General features: G+C 41.4%; 1 protein-coding gene across 2 annotated transcripts; it reads right to left on the bottom strand.

The window, feature by feature from the left end:
- Positions 1 to 1,176: 1,176 nt before the first annotated feature.
- Positions 1,177 to 16,452, bottom strand: tpx2 (TPX2 microtubule nucleation factor). Of its 2 annotated transcripts, none has more exons than XM_028584026.1 (18): positions 16,274 to 16,452; positions 15,780 to 15,927; positions 14,277 to 14,405; positions 13,590 to 13,713; positions 12,960 to 13,040; positions 12,063 to 12,125; positions 11,566 to 11,691; positions 10,592 to 10,701; positions 10,299 to 10,447; positions 9,168 to 9,339; positions 8,916 to 9,054; positions 7,600 to 7,822; positions 6,257 to 6,352; positions 5,516 to 5,689; positions 4,886 to 5,032; positions 4,677 to 4,788; positions 2,681 to 2,847; positions 1,177 to 1,618 (listed from the first exon to the last, which is right to left on the bottom strand). In XM_028584026.1, the coding sequence occupies exons 1-18, from the start codon at positions 16,391 to 16,393 to the stop codon at positions 1,508 to 1,510; spliced, it is 2,391 nt and encodes a 796-aa protein (XP_028439827.1). In that variant the 5' UTR covers positions 16,394 to 16,452; the 3' UTR covers positions 1,177 to 1,507. The 2 variants fall into 2 exon arrangements, with proteins under 2 accessions (XP_028439827.1, XP_028439826.1); XM_028584025.1 differs by having other exon boundaries at positions 13,590 to 13,716; positions 16,274 to 16,449.
- Positions 16,453 to 16,838: the final 386 nt, after the last annotated feature.

The following is a 16,838-nucleotide window of genomic DNA, read 5'->3' as shown; positions in this document are numbered from 1 at the left end:
CTCCAAAGCCTTTAAAGCCTCTATTTATTGTGTGTGTATTTTAAGCCACACTCTGAATTTTTTTACATTTGCAATATAACAGCTTTTTTTTTTTTTTTTAAGATTTCATATTGGAATCTGAGCATAATTCTTGTGCTTGGTCAGCGGTTAGTAAAGTGGAACTAAATACACACTGTTGTAATTTCTTGTTAAAAGCCATCACTGTGCTTTGAACATAACTTGAATAAAATTGTGAACTGAAGAGTGTGAAGTGTGTATTAACTAAAAGTCTCCCCGGTTGTCGAGTGCTGGGATAAAGCCTGAGCAGCCATCCCTGAATAGATTCTCGTTGTGGCCAGATTATTATTGTGGCAAGGTGAGACTGGTCTAAAATACACCTCAGATATGGAAGCAAAATGCAATAAGATGTTACAGGGCAACTTCGCTTTATCCTTCCCAACCTGGACCATATTGTCCCATGTTTATGTGTCAAAGTAGTCTCATATTGCCAGACCCTCCTCCACAGCGCTGTGAAGGAGGGTCTGGCTAGTCCACAGCATTCTTGGTTGGGAGAAAAACATGCTCTGGTTTATTAGCATTTCTTTAAACCAATCACAATAGTCTTGTGTGTACGTACAAAAGTAGTTTGTTGTGCAACAGAAAACTCTGATTGGACAGATAGTCTAGCTAGCTGTCTGGATTTACCCTGCAGAGATCTGAGGAGCAGTTAACCATAAATCCAGAGTTTAAGATGCCAACATAAAGATAACCGACATCTTCTCGAAAAAAAAAAAAAAAAAAAAAAGGACTGACGGGAACAATTTAAAAACAAGCTACAATGTAAGCTATTGGGCAATTGCACAACTTCGATCTCAGATTATTATTCTCAGATAGAAATCCCCTAGATCCCTTGTTGCTGAAATGTGCTATACAAATAAAGCTGCCTTGCCTTTACAAGTACACATGCACACTAAAAATAATTGACTTAAAGCTCAGAAAACATGGCCTCTCTTTAAGAACATTTAAAAATGTTCAGGTTTTAAAAATTAAGCATAACTGCGTTAACTGTTTCTAAATGAACCAGAAATAAGGATTTACGCCACACGTTGAGTTTTCCAAGTTTACAGATCTACTTCGATGTACTGCAAAGTTAACTTCGGTCAAAATTTCAAGTAATAAATGTCCATAATCATTGGGAATATTTTGTAACATTTTATTGAGTAAAAAACAAAAAAAAAACAGGGCAAAGAGCGAGAGAATATGGGATGAATATGCGATGGCTAGGAGAGTTATCACAGACCAAATGTAAAGCGCTTTCGTCATAAAGAAAAAGAAAAAGCAGGAGAGAATAAAAATGTACAGCGCGTGGTTACAAGCCAAAGCTCAACATGGAACAGACAGAACAACTTTACATCCAGTATTATACAGACTAACAAGCTAAAAGATGTAAAAAGTCATTTTAGAAAGATGAAAACTTTTTTTTAAAATTGTAAAATAAGCAGATTTCTGTAAATTAAAAGCGCGCCGATCACAAGCGGAAGCGGTCGGAAAAGTTTGGCGACTGAGGGATCGTTAGAGGAACTTCGCTCTTCTTCACGGCGACAGGTTTGTAGTGACGGATGGGCTGAGCAGTGTGAACCTGCGGAGATAAAAAGAGAACCTGCGTCAGACCAGGGCCTGATCCAGACTACAGACCAGGACCTGATCCAGACTACAGACCAGGACCTGATCCAGACCAGGGCCTGATCCAGACTACAGACCAGGGCCTGATCCAGACTACAGACCAAGACCTGATCCAGACTACAGACCAGGACCTGATCCAGACTGGCAGTTTCCACCAAGTCTCTAAAATTTTACACAGAAACTTTATTCACAGGCCACATTTACATCGCTACGTTTTGGTTTAAAGACAAATATCTTTTGCTACGTTTGCCCCTCTCATTCCCCCTGCTCTGGTGTCCCCCCCCCCTCATTCCCCCTGCTCTAGTGTCCCCCCCCCCCCTCTCATTCCTCCTGCTCTGGTGTTTCCCCCCCTCTCATTCCCAATATATTTCAGTTTGATACATGAAAATTACGTTTTGATTAACGTTAGGCTACTGCTCTGCTTTCTGCTCCAGACTCGGCTTAAAGCCATTGTTGTCATATAGCAACCGAGCGTCTCTAGACAATTTCAGCTGCACAAGCTACAAAATAACTAATCAGGCGGTATTTAACTCCTAATAAGACTGTAGAGACATGTCTATAGGTAGTAGTATACAGCACTATGTTTAACAATAAGACTGTACATGTCTATGTTTACAGCACTATGTTTAACTCCTAATAAGACTGTAGAGACATGTCTATAGGTAGCAGTATACAGCACTATGTTTAACTCCTACGACGTAGCCATCTTTGAAAGTGAACTCTGGGTCCTCAGAGTTCAGACAACTTGACGAGTTGTATATCTACACGACCTCGGGGCGTTCTTTTTGAAACTTCCGGTTCGTAACTCCAGAAAACGACTCATAGATCGACTTTGGTGAACAAAAAGAACGCCCCATTAGTTTAAATGGAGATTAGTTCTTCTACTGGAGATAAGAACACCGGTGTGTGTGTGTGTGTGTGTGTGTGTGTGTGTACAGAGATCTCTTCTGGCTCTAAACCCAGCAGGTGGTGGTGGAGATGTGGCCTCTCTAATCTTCTAGAAGGTGTTGTGCATCACCTGTTCTTGCCGCAGCCTGGCGACTTCCTCCTTCTGCCTCTGCTCCTCCTCTTGTCTCTGCTTCTCCTCCATGCGCATCCTGAACGCCTCCTTCTCATTGGCCAGCCGCTCAAACTCCTGGCGCTCGTGCGCCCGCCGCTCCGTCGACAGCTCAAAGGCCTCCACAGCTGTGGAACAAGTCATTTCATATTATCATTTTATAAAATCCATTTATAACAAAAAAAGAGAAACATTATGGTACAAATGTTGGTTTTTTTTAAGCTCCTAACATCCATGTCATGCACACTGAGCCTTTAAAAAAAAAAAAAAAAAAAAAAAGGTGAGCATAGAGCTGGGCAGTATATCGATATCATGATAGGAGCTAGATATCTTAGATTTTGGATATCGTGATATGACATAAGTGCCTTTCCCTGGTTTTAAAGGCTGCATTACAGTAAAGTTCTGAACTTACCAGACTGTTGTAGCTGTTCTATTATTTGCCTTTACCCACTTAGTCATTATATCAACATTACTGATTATTATTTATCAAAAACCTCATTGTGTAAATATTTGGTGAAAGCACATTACAATATCGTTATGTATCGATAGAGGTATTTGGTCAAAAATATTGTGATATTCGATTTTCTACATATCGCCAAGCCCTACGTGAGCATTTAATTAACATTCAGCTGAGAGACCGTTAAGCAAGGCAGCAGTTTAACCACCATGTGTGTTGTTCCTATGTCCTGATTGAGGATTTAAACTCGCGCTGGAGGCGTTACGTTTAGCTGAACCTTGCCGATGTTGTCTCAGCTTTCCCCTTTAGTCCAAGCACAACGTGGCGTTTCTGGGAAATTCTACCATGACATCGTGTAATGGTAGACAGCCAATCAGGAGCATTATTGGATCTTGGTAGAAACACGCTGCGTGCTTATTGGCTCCTGACCCTAATGAGATTTACTCCTTACTTACAACCCCAAATCAGAAAAAGTTGGGACAGTATGGAAAACAAATAAAAAAAGAAAGCGATTTCTAAATGTACTTTGACTTGTATTTTATTGCAGACAATACAACAGCACATAATTTAATGTGTACTGTTAACGTAGGGATTTCTTTTGGCACAGTACAGTTTTAACTGGCATTTGTGGATGTAACTACGTATTGTGGTACTTGACAAAGGTTTGCCTAAGTATTCCTGAGCCCATGTGGTGAGATCGCTTATAGATGAAGGACGATTCTTGATGCAGTGCCGCCTGAGGGATCGGAGATCACTGTTGTTCAGCTAAGGCTTGCGCCCTTGTCCTTTACACACTGAAATTCCTCCACATTCCTTGAATCTTTTAATTATGTTATGCACTGTTGAAGGTGAAATAAGCAAATGTCTGCCTTTCTTTGAGGAACATTGTTTTTAAACATTTCAATAATTTTCTCACGTATTTGTTGGCAAACTGGCGATCCTCTGGCCATCTTTGCTCCTAAAGGACTAGACCTTACTTGGATGCTGCTTTTGTACCAAATAATCATTACAATCACCTGTTGACATCACCTGTTTCAAATCACATCATTTAACCAAATTTACCCAGCAAAGGATGTATATTTACAAATTAAATTAAGTTGACCAGACAAAACATGAAATATTTTGTGTTTACATTGTCTGCAATGAAATACAAGTCAAAGTACATTTAGAAATCACTACTTTTTTTATTTGCGTTTTCCATACTGTCCCAACTTTTTCTGATTTGGAGTTGTATTTTTCGATACTGCAGAGGCAGTTCGCTCCACAAATAATCAAATGTTGGTACCCAGCTGTATTCCTCCGAGCAACAGGAACACCGCGTTAATGCTGACTCACTGTCTGGGAGGTTTGAACGGTGGGGAGCGACTATTTACTGGACCTACAGTGCGTCTGAGCTGTCAGCCAGTCAGATGTGCCCGTTTTTTGATTAGTTGTGTTAAAAGTATATTAAAGCACGTCCGTGTGTCTGACTCCACGGGTCGGGGTCAGTGATTGGCTTACCCACTGGAGCCCGGGCCTCCTTTTTGGGCTGGAAAGGATCTTTGTGAGTGACCGTGTTGGGCCTGGCTTTAAATGCTACCCCTTCCTCCCGCTTCTGCTCTTCTTCTTTAACCTGCAACAAAAAGCACACGTTTACTCTCATGTCTACACGAGGTAAAGTTGGTTATTCTTGAGATTATGCGTGCGGGGGCAGAGTGTGTGCGCCGTACCATCTGTTCCCAGCGACTGCTCTTCGCAGCCCCCCGCTCATCCAGCAGCAGCCTGAAGGGCTCGGGCTTGGTGGGCTCCAGCTTCTTCTTTTCGGGGAGGACCACCGTGTCGAAGTGCGGCAGGGGCTGGGCCTTAAAGTGTGGAACCTGGAAAAGGAAAACGAGAGAAAGGGATTTCAGGTTATGGTAAATCTAGTGGAACATTTGACTACAGTTAGGTTTTTTTTACATTTAGTTTTACTTTCAAAGTCTAGCATTTCAAATGCAGGGTTAAAGTAATACGTTTTTTCAAAAATTAAGTCTTAACATGAATCCAACATATTAGCAAATATAAATCCACACTGAGGCCTATAAGTAAAGTAGTCCCTAACGAACATATCCATCCACAGATAGTTTAAAATGAAAACATGATTTATAAAATCATGCCAACAGTTAAAAAGGCCATTTTAAAAGCTTACTATTCTATGTACAAAGGCTTTAGGCCACCCTACAGCTTATTGTAGGCCCAACTTAATTTTTATACAACATGTGTAGTAGGGGGTCCCTGCTCTGTCTCTCTCAGTTCAGGGGTCCTTGGCTTAAACAATAGACCCCTGCTGTATGGACCCTGGTTCTGTTCTGGACCCCCACCTCTCCGTTTCTCTGCTCCTCCAGCTTCTTCTCTTTCAGAGCTCTCCTCTCTCGATCTCGCTCCTCAAAGGAGAACGGACACACTTCCACGTGGTGGTTCTCCTGCAGCTGGGGCTGGAAGGGGAGCCCGAAATGAGGCACTGGGGGGGCCTTGATGGGCGAGGGCTGCTTTACCTGGCCAAAAGAGGAGGGTTTGGGTTACCTCAAATCAAAGAAAATTCAGAGTTTAATAGCAGTTTTAAATAAAATTATATTTTAGTTAAGGAAATACCCCGATTTCTCAAACTCCATGTAAAAACCATACACCTAATAACCGAGTTATAGAGGTAGAGAAGTCCTTCAGTAACCGGGATATTATGGTGTGTTCATCTGTATTATAAATCATGTTACTGATATAATGAGCCAAGTTGTCAGTCGTCAGGGTGAACACTGGATTCCTACGCTGTGGCGAGAAGGTGTTCAGGTTGTTCAATGTGACTAATTGAGAGGCCGATGGGTGTATGTTGACATAGGTCAACCGGAAGATAAAGCCAGTTGTATTTTTGGCAAAGCGCCGCCTACTGTACCGGAGGTAGCGTTACTCCGCTGTTCTTCCCCCCCTCATGTATACAGGGAGAACTGGCAGTACATGGTGATTCACCACACCCCGGTTACTGCTGTGCATGTAAACACACTGAGTGTGTCTGTGAAGGGAGGGAGGAAAGAAAACCAATTAAATAAGACAAACCGATGTGCTCTTACCTCCTCGACCTCGGCGTTCTTACGAACCCTCTTCTTCAGGAGGAAGGCCGGAGACTCTGGCACAGTGGGGTTCACAACTTTCTTCTCCGGCAAGCCCTGTTGGGAGGAAATCCTTGGTTTACGGTTTACAGTGTAACGGTACATTGAGTCCGATCAATTCATCAGTTCAATGATCCAATTTAGAGCCAGACATATCGGCAGGCCGATATTAGGCATTTTACAAACTATTGATATTTATAAAGCAAGATAAATTTATATTTAAAAAAAATAAAATGGACAAAACCCCCTTCAACCATGTTCTGAGTGTTGGTGTTGCGTAGTTTCTCCACCAGAGGGACCTCTACAACCTCTGTTATTGTTCAAAAGGACTTTAAGTTTCATGTTTACACACACAATTTTTAAATCACAAAATTTGTATCGATACCGATACAGCTTTACCATCAGATTGTTTAAAGTCAACACTTAGAAAGCTGAAACTAAGAAAGCTGTTAAGGTTTGTCTAGTCTGTGCTGCGTTATGCCTATGGGATGTCTTTGTAAACAACCCACATAACTCCTATTCATTCACCGTTCCTATTTATCCTGATGATTTGATATTGTGTGTAATTTTAGTTTTCTACCACTCTCTTCTCATATCCGTATTTTATGTATTCAAGTGTCCAGATAAGCCTCAAGATTTTTTTTTTGCATCTCCAGATCACATCTGTTGCTTGTAGGTGTGAATCTTCACTGATCTCCTGATCCGATTATGATGTCAGCGATTCAATTAGATATCGATGCATCACGATGAGTCAAATATATTTTTCTATTAAAGCCATGTAGGATATTTAATTCATAGCTTTTCAAGCTTCAAAAACATTCTGCAGTGCTCTAAGACTAAAAATGGATACATAAAACTATACATCACTGAGCACACAGAACTTCCTGAATGTGCAAAACATACCAGAATATGTAAACAGAAATGTTGTTAGGCCTTCATTAAATTGTCAACAGAAATAATAAATTATGAGCCTGCCGATAATCGATGCAGTATCATCCATGTCAACGCTTCCTCTAGTTGCTTGTGTGTATATTAATCTGTAGTGTCTGTATGTTGAAGAAAAAAAAAAAAATAATCATGCTTTTTCTGAGTTAATATAAATGTAACTGATTGTGTTAAATGGGCATAATATCGTCTCATAACGATCGCAGGCCAGTGAATTGAAATTGTATTGTGGCAGACTTTGTGACATAATTATCCAAAAGAATCAATATAATATTGTGTCACAATGTGCTTTACACCCTTACTGTACACTACAGTCCCATGGAAATACTCTTTAAAAGCTTCACATGACTTAAACTCACCACTACTCCTTCCAGGATCTTGATGGGCAGCCCCTGGGCTTTAAAGGTGTGAGTCTTCTCTTCTCCTTCCTCAGGCTTCTTGGTCGCCTGTCTCTCATGGATCCTTTTATCAATCTGCAGCTCGAAGCCTTCAGGCACGGTGGGTTCCTTCACTGCTGGCCTCTTCAGGCACTCTGCACCCTCCAAAATCTTCTTGTTCAGCTCCAGGGCATTGAACTTAAACCTGCGATTGAAACCATGGACTTTAAAAAGAGAATCCTTGTCCTCCCGCTGTACAAAAGGTAAAGCCAAATCTCAAAGTTTTGAAAAAGACGATCAAATGTTGAAAAATTAAAAATTGTTTAAATTTTGACCCCGAAAAACAAAGTTGCACGGTCGATGGGAAGACAAGGGTTAAAAAAAAAGGTCCCATGGCATGAAAATGTCACTTTGAGGTTTTTTAACATTAATATGAGTTCCCCCAGCCTGCCTATGGTCCCCCCAGTGGCTAGAAATGGTGAGATGTGTAAACTGAGCCCTGGGAATCCTGCTCTGCCTTTGAGAAAATGAAAACTAAGATGGACCAATCAGGAATCTTCTCCTTATGAGGTCATAAGGAGCAAGGTTACCTCCCCTTTCTCTGCTTTGCCCACCCAGAGAATTTGACTCGTGTGCGTTTGTGTGTGTGTCATGGCTTTCAAATGAGCAAAGTGGCAGTTGGTCAAGGCCACACCCCCACGCTCAGAAATGGCACATCCTAAGGAAAGCTCATTGTGAGACTGGCTCTAGTGGCTGTAATTCTGCACCAAGGCTAATTTCAGGAAAGAGACTTCAGATATAGTATTAGGGGACCACTAAGGTCTATATAAAAGAGACTTCAGATACAGTATTAGGGGAACACTAAGGTCTATATAAAAGAGACTTCAGATACAGTATTAGGGGACCACTAAGGTCTATATAAAAGAGACTTCAGATACAGTATTAGGGGACCACTAAGGTCTATATAAAAGACTTCAGATACAGTATTAGGGGACCACTAAGGCCTATATAAAAGAGACTTCAGATACAGTATTAGGGGACCACTAAGGTCTATATAAAAGACTTCAGATACAGTATTAGGGGACCACTAAGGTCTATATAAAAGAGACTTCAGATACAGTATTAGGGGACCACTAAGGCCTATATAAAAGAGACTTCAGATACAGTATTAGGGGACCACTAAGGTCTATATAAAAGACTTCAGATACAGTATTAGGGGACCACTAAGGTCTATATAAAAGCATCCAAAGAGCACCATGTCATGAGACCTTTAAACGCTACAGTGAAAAGGTTCTTACTTGTGAAGTCTTTCCACTTCTTCCTCCTCCAGTTCAGCGCTGCTCTTAACGGTGGTCGGCCGGCTCCTCTGGCGGGTCAACAGGTGTGGCGTGTGAGGCTGCGTGAGCTTCAGCTTATCACCCTTTACTGCGCACGGCCCTGAGAATAAACACAACCCGTGCGTTGTATTAAAAAAACCCACGGCACAGATTTAAAAAAAAATTTAAATAATAAAAACACTTTCAAAAACAAAATTTAAGCATCCTGCAGACCTCCATCTCGACTATTGCGGCTGCGCAGATGGTAGCGTTCAGGGGTTCGTTTATGGTAGCGCTCTATCTGCTGGGCCATGGGCACGTAGGCAGCCGGCTCGTCCGCCTCTCTCTTGTTGCCTGTCGACAGGTTGAAGGGTTTGGGCACTGTGGCACCTCTCAAAGCCTTTGCCTAAAAAGAAGGAAAAAAACAAATGGGGTTGCAACTTTAAAAATTAAGTGTAGGTTTCTAGTGAGTCAAGTTGTCTATATATAACTTTGGTTGTCCTGAATTACTTTCCTCTCGGCTCAATGTTGATAATTACAACTAGACAGCAGATTAAAGTTTTATAACGGCAAGCAGAAAGACCTCTCAAACATTAGGTAGTTGATATTTTTCAGGGTTTTCCCTGCCAATATACAGCCTAGCCTCGCTGCGACAGACAGCCACTAAGCTTTATGCAGATAACTGCACATTGACAGCACTTGTTGTGATAGTCTTTTCCTATTTGCTTCTTTTTTGCCTACTGCCAGGCTGAGGTGGGAGTGGCTTATCTGCTTCAGTGTTTACAAAAGCGAAGGTTTAGGACAGTTTGGAAGAAACCTGTGTTTTTCTGAATGCCGTAACGTATCATTTCCCCCCCGCCCCAAAAAAAATCAAGTTGTGTCGATGTTTTGTCTGCGTATTTAAGGTCTACAAATGAACCGACACCGGAGCAGCGAGCGTAATAGACGCCGGTCCTTGGAGAGGGCTGATTGAAGACGAAGTGGCAGCGGAGCAGGCCTTCCAACCTACCTGGTGGGCTAGCACTGGCGTTTGTCTCTGGAGTTTCATACGTACGGACAAACAAAGAGTTGTGGTTATGATGTGACAATAACAAGCTAATGAGTGCTCTAAAATCCTGGTAATCCCCGTTTTTCCTCATTAAGATTTTACTCAAATGAATGTGTGCTAATAAACTAGTAGTTTCCATCTAACAATATGCATTTGGGTTTTGCTGAAGATGTTTAGGGGAAGTTGTATTCATCCAGTTGTTGAGTTTAGACAATCTGACATTTAACAGGTCTTACGTGGACTATTAGAGGTTGGACCATTCAGGTTGCATTATAACAAAAAAGAAAACAAAGGAGTCACCATAATGAGGCGCTTACTTGGGAGGAGGGTTTGCGTAGCTGACTGATAAAGTCCACTTCCTTTTGGGCTGCACTGGATGAAGCGGTCGCCTTAGCGCGGGTGTTTGCGTTGAAGTGGAACTCCTTTGGCACAGTCGCAGACAGCACCATCTTCTTTGGTGGAGGAACTGAAAAGTTGTAAAGTCAAAATCAGAAGCACGACTTTTAAATCTTTGGTATGAAATGGTAACAAACAGCTGGTTAGCCAGCACATTTAAAAAGAGGCCGTTGTCTGGTTGCAGCCGCTCATAAAGTCAGTAATGTCGACTCACTGCCAGCCAGAGCAGCTTTGTAGCTGGCCTCGTTCTTCCTGCGATGCAGAGCAACTTCACTCTGGAGGATCCGGATGCGCTCCAGCTCCTGTTGTTCGGAACTATTCGGACTGTTTAAAAAAAATTAATCATAAGTCAAAATACAGCTATAAACTGCTTTTCCATCTCACTCATTTATATATAAAAAAAAAAAGTGGAGAAATCCCATTCAAAATCATTTACAACAGCCATTAACACTTTAACTACCCAATGTGGCTGATCACAAGTTGCATAAACAAGTTCTTCTCTGGCACCGTAAAGCAGGATTTATGCTTCTGCATTAAATCGCGTAGATTTACGTGGCTACGTACGTAGAGGCACGGCCTCCACGCCGTAGAGTGACGTGTTCTCCTTCTCCATGAACATGAGATCAAGGAGAGGGTTAACTTCTCCTGCTCCAGATTTCCCACCGTGGTCAGAAACAGAACAGCGGAGACACTGTTTCACACAACGACTCTAGAGTCACTACTTGCTCCAAAACTAAATCACCGCCACTCTCAAACACACATGCTTGTCGCACAAGTATAAACTTCAGGCCACTTACGTAAGCTACGGAGAAAGCTGTGCGTGGAGCCTCCGTACTGCCCCTCCACAGGAAACACTGCAGTGCCTCACTTAATTTTACAGCTATTACAGACTGATCAATTAATTTATGTACTCACTACTTAAACTTGATTCCTCCTGAAGAGTCAATCTCCAGTGCTCTGGCTCGCCAAGCAATATCTCTTGCAGTCGTATTATTAATAGCCGATTATGGGTCGTATAAATCGGGATATACATTTCTCGACTGGGATGTACAAACCTTGAACGAGAAACGTGTTTCGGAGGTGCCAGCAGAGCTCCTAGTCCCTTCGGGGTTTTCGATTATGTAACCACAAGACGAGAGGTTGCAGGAGGAGGCTGAGACACACTGGTCACCCTGCTAGAAGACTTACTCTGCGTTTGAAGTAGAGGAAGCTGCTGCTGCCGCCACCGCCACCTGGGTCTTGGGTGCATTCCTGGCATTGGACTGCCTCTTGCTGCGGAGGACACTACTGGATTTTCGGGCAAGAGGAGGAGTACTGGAAGAAACAACCACAGTTGGAAAAACTACAAAAAAATAAAAAAGGTAATACAAAGTGACGACTTTGACAGGTTCCCTTATGCGTGAGCGTTGTGTAAAAGTGGCTTTTTAAATGTAACAACCGACTCAAGTTAAACCAATCTGTGCCAAATTTTGGTGACTGAAAGCACCCCAAAAGGTGAGCTTCTGTCCCCTCTGCATGTTTGACGGAGTGCCTGAGCTGCGGTGGAAACTGAGCGTGGCGAAGCCGCTCCTGATACAGAGTCAAAGCTAAACCTGATAAAGCCGTTCCAAGTATGGCAATACTTTTCCCAAAAATCCAGGCAGACGACAGTCGCTGCATAATCAAGACAATATTATGACACTTACGGTTTGGGTTTCTTTGGCGGTGGTGAGGCTGGACCGCCGGTCATCTCTTTACGTTTTGAAACCCTAAGATGAATAAATTAACGAGAAACATTTACACACTTTGCTTTTCAAGTACTTTGTTCTGCACATCTCATGATACACAACTCTATAGCACCTTTTGTTAGACCCTCCCTATGGTTTAAATCTTTCAGGTTTTTCCTCTTCTGTGAAACAGTCTTCTAGCCTCGAAACCAAGACAACTCTGAGCCACAGACCATTTTACCTTTGCAAACCAAGATCTTGTCGTCACAAAGACTTACAAATATCTTTGCGTGCTGCTTGATTCACACCTTACATACCGGGAACACATTTCTAATCGAACAAAAGCTGAATCAGAAACTGTTTATAATAAGATTAGATCATAACTTTCCTTTTCTGTTTCTGAAACCTACTTACATAACTGTTTAATAATGTCCTACTGTCTTCCAATCCGGTCTCTTACCACTAAGGAAATTACCGAACCAATAGCACGACTATACAATCGAGCTCTCAAGATCCACAGTAATCTTCCAGAGTGGTCTCTCCATTGCAGTGCACTCTCAAACTTACCAGAACTACAGAAACAGCCACGCTATTACATTTCATTTTCAGATTCAAAAAGAGCCCTTCAACAGCACTTGCTGCACACAATATGAGACCAGTACGCCTCAATAGGTCAGTCCCTCAGGCACTAATTCCAGCCCCCCCATACAAAAAACAACTATGGTCAGAAATCCTTCTCATACATACATTTGGAATGACATTCCCTATCACATCAGAACACTACCATCCATCACATAACACAAAAATCCATAAAAACTGTACCTTCAGTTACAATTTTTTTTATGTGTACAAGAGCAGCCATCACAAGGACTTTACCTGCGTGGTTGGGCAGGCAGTTGCGTACTAGTGGTCTGAGTTCTTCGCCGTGCACCAGTCCGAGCAGGAGACCCATCCGCCCTAAAATGAATTAATGAGAAACAATTAGACTTTATTCTTAAAGCACTTGGTTCAACTCTATAGCACCTTTTATTAGACTCTCCTTACATTTTAATCTTAAATCATTTAATCTGTTTTTTTTCTGTAAAACAGTCTTCCAGCCTCAAAACCAAGACAACTCTGAGCCACAGACATACAACCGTCTTTACAGGCTGAATAACATTCCCCACAGCTAGTCAACTTGACTTGATATCTAAATTTTAAGTTGTAATCTCAATTCCAAAAGGCAGTACAACACAGGAATATCCATGTATGCACACAGAACAGACCGTATAACGGTGACTGTATGAGACTGACACAAGAGGACACACTTTGCTCTGTCTGCTTGTGGACAGTCACATGGTGTAATGCAACAGATTAACCACACTACCGTGCCAGAATCATCATCATGTAAAACCATAGAAATAAAATAGAAAGGCCATTCCCATACAAATCACTGTAGCAGAACGGACAGAGCGGCAGACTTCTTTTTTTTTATGTGTACAAGAGCAGCCATCACAAGGACTTTACCTGCGTGGTTGGGCAGGGAGTTGAGTAGTGGTCCGAGTCCTTCGCTGCGCACCAGTCCGAGCAGGAGACCGATCCCCCCAGGATGTGACTATGTTTGAAGGAGGAGATGTGGAAGTCCCAGGAACTGCTGTAATATTGAAGTGTCCATGTGTTCACATCATGACGATTATTCACTGAATAATAGAGTTCAGCTTTAAATAGTCTTTGTACCGTAGAGACACAAAGTACCCAATGCAATCTTTCCAATGCCAACATTTAGCAAAGGTATCTGTGATAAATCAGAGAACAAGACGTCAGTCTGTAAGTGTCTTTCACCTACATTTTTGAAGGGGAACTAAAATCATGATTTCTGTGCAACCCAGGGACTCTAAATCAAACTGGTGTTTGTTTATTTATTTGTAGAATTTCTTTGCAAATGAACCAAGTCATTTATACCTGCATCATTGACTTAATGATCCATTAAGGACCTATTGGAAGCCATCGTTAACAGCTGTGAATTCACATTGACTAGAGTTTCTGTCTGCAGAAGGAGCAAGCTTCTTTACAGACCCACTTTAAAAAGACTACAGTGGGGAGTATTTTATACTCCAATTCCCTCAGTAACTAAGCATTTCTTTAAATATATCTACAAAATAAATAAATAAATAAATAGCATCTTTAGTAAATAGCTATGATAAAATGACAAACCAGAGTCCCCTTCTGTCTTGACTTGCGGGGCTACGATGGCTCGAGGCAGGTCGGACGCATGGCTTCTCCTGAAGGATTGGGTAGACCTCGGAGTTTTAAGGTGGCCGTCTGTTCCACCGCTCTGTTGTTCTACACACAAGACAGTCAAAAGATCAAGAAAATGGACTCTTCCAAATTATTTCAACCTAAACATTGACGATATACAATATTCATCTGCTGTGAAAAAGGTCCATAGAGCTGCAAAGATTTATCGATTAGTTGTCAACTATTAAATAAAATCACCAACTATTTTGATATTCATTTTATGAGATAAGTGTAAAACTTCTCTTGCAGCATCTTAAATATGAATATTGTTCTAGTGTCTTCTCTGTGACAGTAAACTGAATCTCTCTCAGTTGTGGACAAAACAAGACATTTGAGGACGTCATCTTGGGCTTTTTGGGAAACACTGATCCACATTTTTCACTAATGGACCTTTTTCACAGCAGACATTTTGACTTGTCATTAGGAAATTAAAATTAAATAACCTTAACGATGGCTCAATTGTCCCAGTAAGCCATTTCACGTACATATGCATGTAGGGCTGGGCAATATATCGATATTGTGATACGAGACCAGATATCTTAGATTTTGGATATCGTGATATGACATAAGTGGTGTCTTTCACTGGTTTTAAAGGCTGCATTACAGTAAAGTACTCTTCTGAACTTACCAGATGGTTCTAGCGGTTCCATTATTTGCCTTTTCCCCACTTAGACATTATGTCCACATTACTGATGATTCATTGTCTACAGTGTCAAATCTAAGTGTGAAAATATTTAGTTAAAGCACCAATTGTCAACCCTAGAATATCAACGAAATATCGATAGAGGCATTTGGTCAAGAATATCGTGATATCAGATATTCTCCCTATCGCCCAGCCCAATATGCATGCATGCATGCATGCATGCATGCATGCATGTATGTATGTATGTATGTATGTATGTATGTATATGCACTTTATATACACAAACATCTGTACTCAGTAGTCAATGGTTTGTTAATCTTGTTCAGCGGTGTTGTCGCTTTTAGCTGTAACGTTATGTTATTTCGGTTGTACTCCGAGCACCAAAAAGCCGGAGTCAAATTCCCTGTGTGCGTTTACACTTTTGTTGGCCATTAAAACAGATTCTTCAGATTCTAACATCGCAAAAGCCCTCTTCTAACATCGACCCCCCCAGGCTGTGTGTGGGTCAGGACAATGTCTGTGCGCCGCAGCCAAGTCACTCACTTCCTGTACGTTAACTGGTCCTCTTTTGAAACACAACCATTTTGCTTTTGAGAGTAACGGACTCTACTCTAAAAACCACAACAATACATGTCACCATTGTCCATTTGTCCTGAGCCTAAGCATTCAGGTTGTCAGGCTGAATAAGCAAAATGTGAACCAATGTTTCAATACTTTACCATTAACTAAACACCAGTCAAATTAAAAAAAAACATTGTAGGAAACGCTAGACTTACCAAACCAGTTGTCTTCGCTTTCTGCATTCTCCTGTTGTAACGTTACCAGGTCGACGACGTGGGACGGGGCATCAAATTCGTAGAGATGAGACTTATCACCGGAGTCGCTTTTGTCCATAGTCTCAAAATGTGTTATTCGACAGCTCACCTACACAAGAAACCATAAACACGACAAGTCCTGAATTAAAAAAATATCAAAATGTAAATTTCTGTGATAATGAAAGCCACCGTTAGACTACTGAGTGACTTTTGGGAGTCGCATTTTTTTTCATATAGCTAGCTAGCTAACTATGTGAAGAACTAGCTAACTAACGTTCAGCTGTAACGTCACGTTAATGTAATGTTAACGTAAAACTATCAGCTTATCGTAGTTTAACACATCAAGTATTGCTGCAGTAATGTTGCTATTGCATTAGTAAACGTAAACTTTGAAGACAAAGAAACAACTACCGATGTACTTCTAAATAATAAGTAAAGTTGGTCGAAATGCTTACCAACACGTCTGTTCCCAGAGCAACACAAATGAACAAGCCGTTAGCGCTCAAATCGTCTTCCTTTTGAACCAGCCAATGGCTAACGTTATGATCATCAGCCGTCATCAACTCGCCGCTCATTGGCTATTCTTCTCCTTCTTCCGTGTGTTTATTGGCGGATCACAACCAGGTGCATACTGCCACCTGCTGTATCGGAGGGTGTAGACATCATCATTGATCTGATTATCGATTAAAAAAAAAAAAGGCTTATTGGCTCATAGTTAATTCATCCATGCCTCCTACCAGTCAACTTCCTTTGTCCTGACCACGTGATCACCACGTAAAATTATCTGTTGCCAAAACGAATGCATGTTCAGAAGCCTGTCTTTCCACACACTTGTTTGAAATTAACCCTTAATTCACCCTATTTATGTGGAAGTATGCTGGCTCTGTACATGCTAAAAGTATTGTTTATTTAAATAGAGTCTGGTTGGTTTGGCAGCGGCGATTTGGGGCATGTTAAACAAAAAATATTTTACTCTTTAACAAAAAGGTCAATCTCCTTTGAAATCCTTCCATAATGTTG

The sequence above is a fragment of the Perca flavescens genome, chromosome 7 (assembly GCF_004354835.1).
Source record: "Perca flavescens isolate YP-PL-M2 chromosome 7, PFLA_1.0, whole genome shotgun sequence".
NCBI lineage: Eukaryota > Metazoa > Chordata > Actinopteri > Perciformes > Percidae > Perca > Perca flavescens.
Note: the sequence above shows the minus strand (reverse complement) of the source record. Positions and strands in the feature narration are given on the sequence as shown.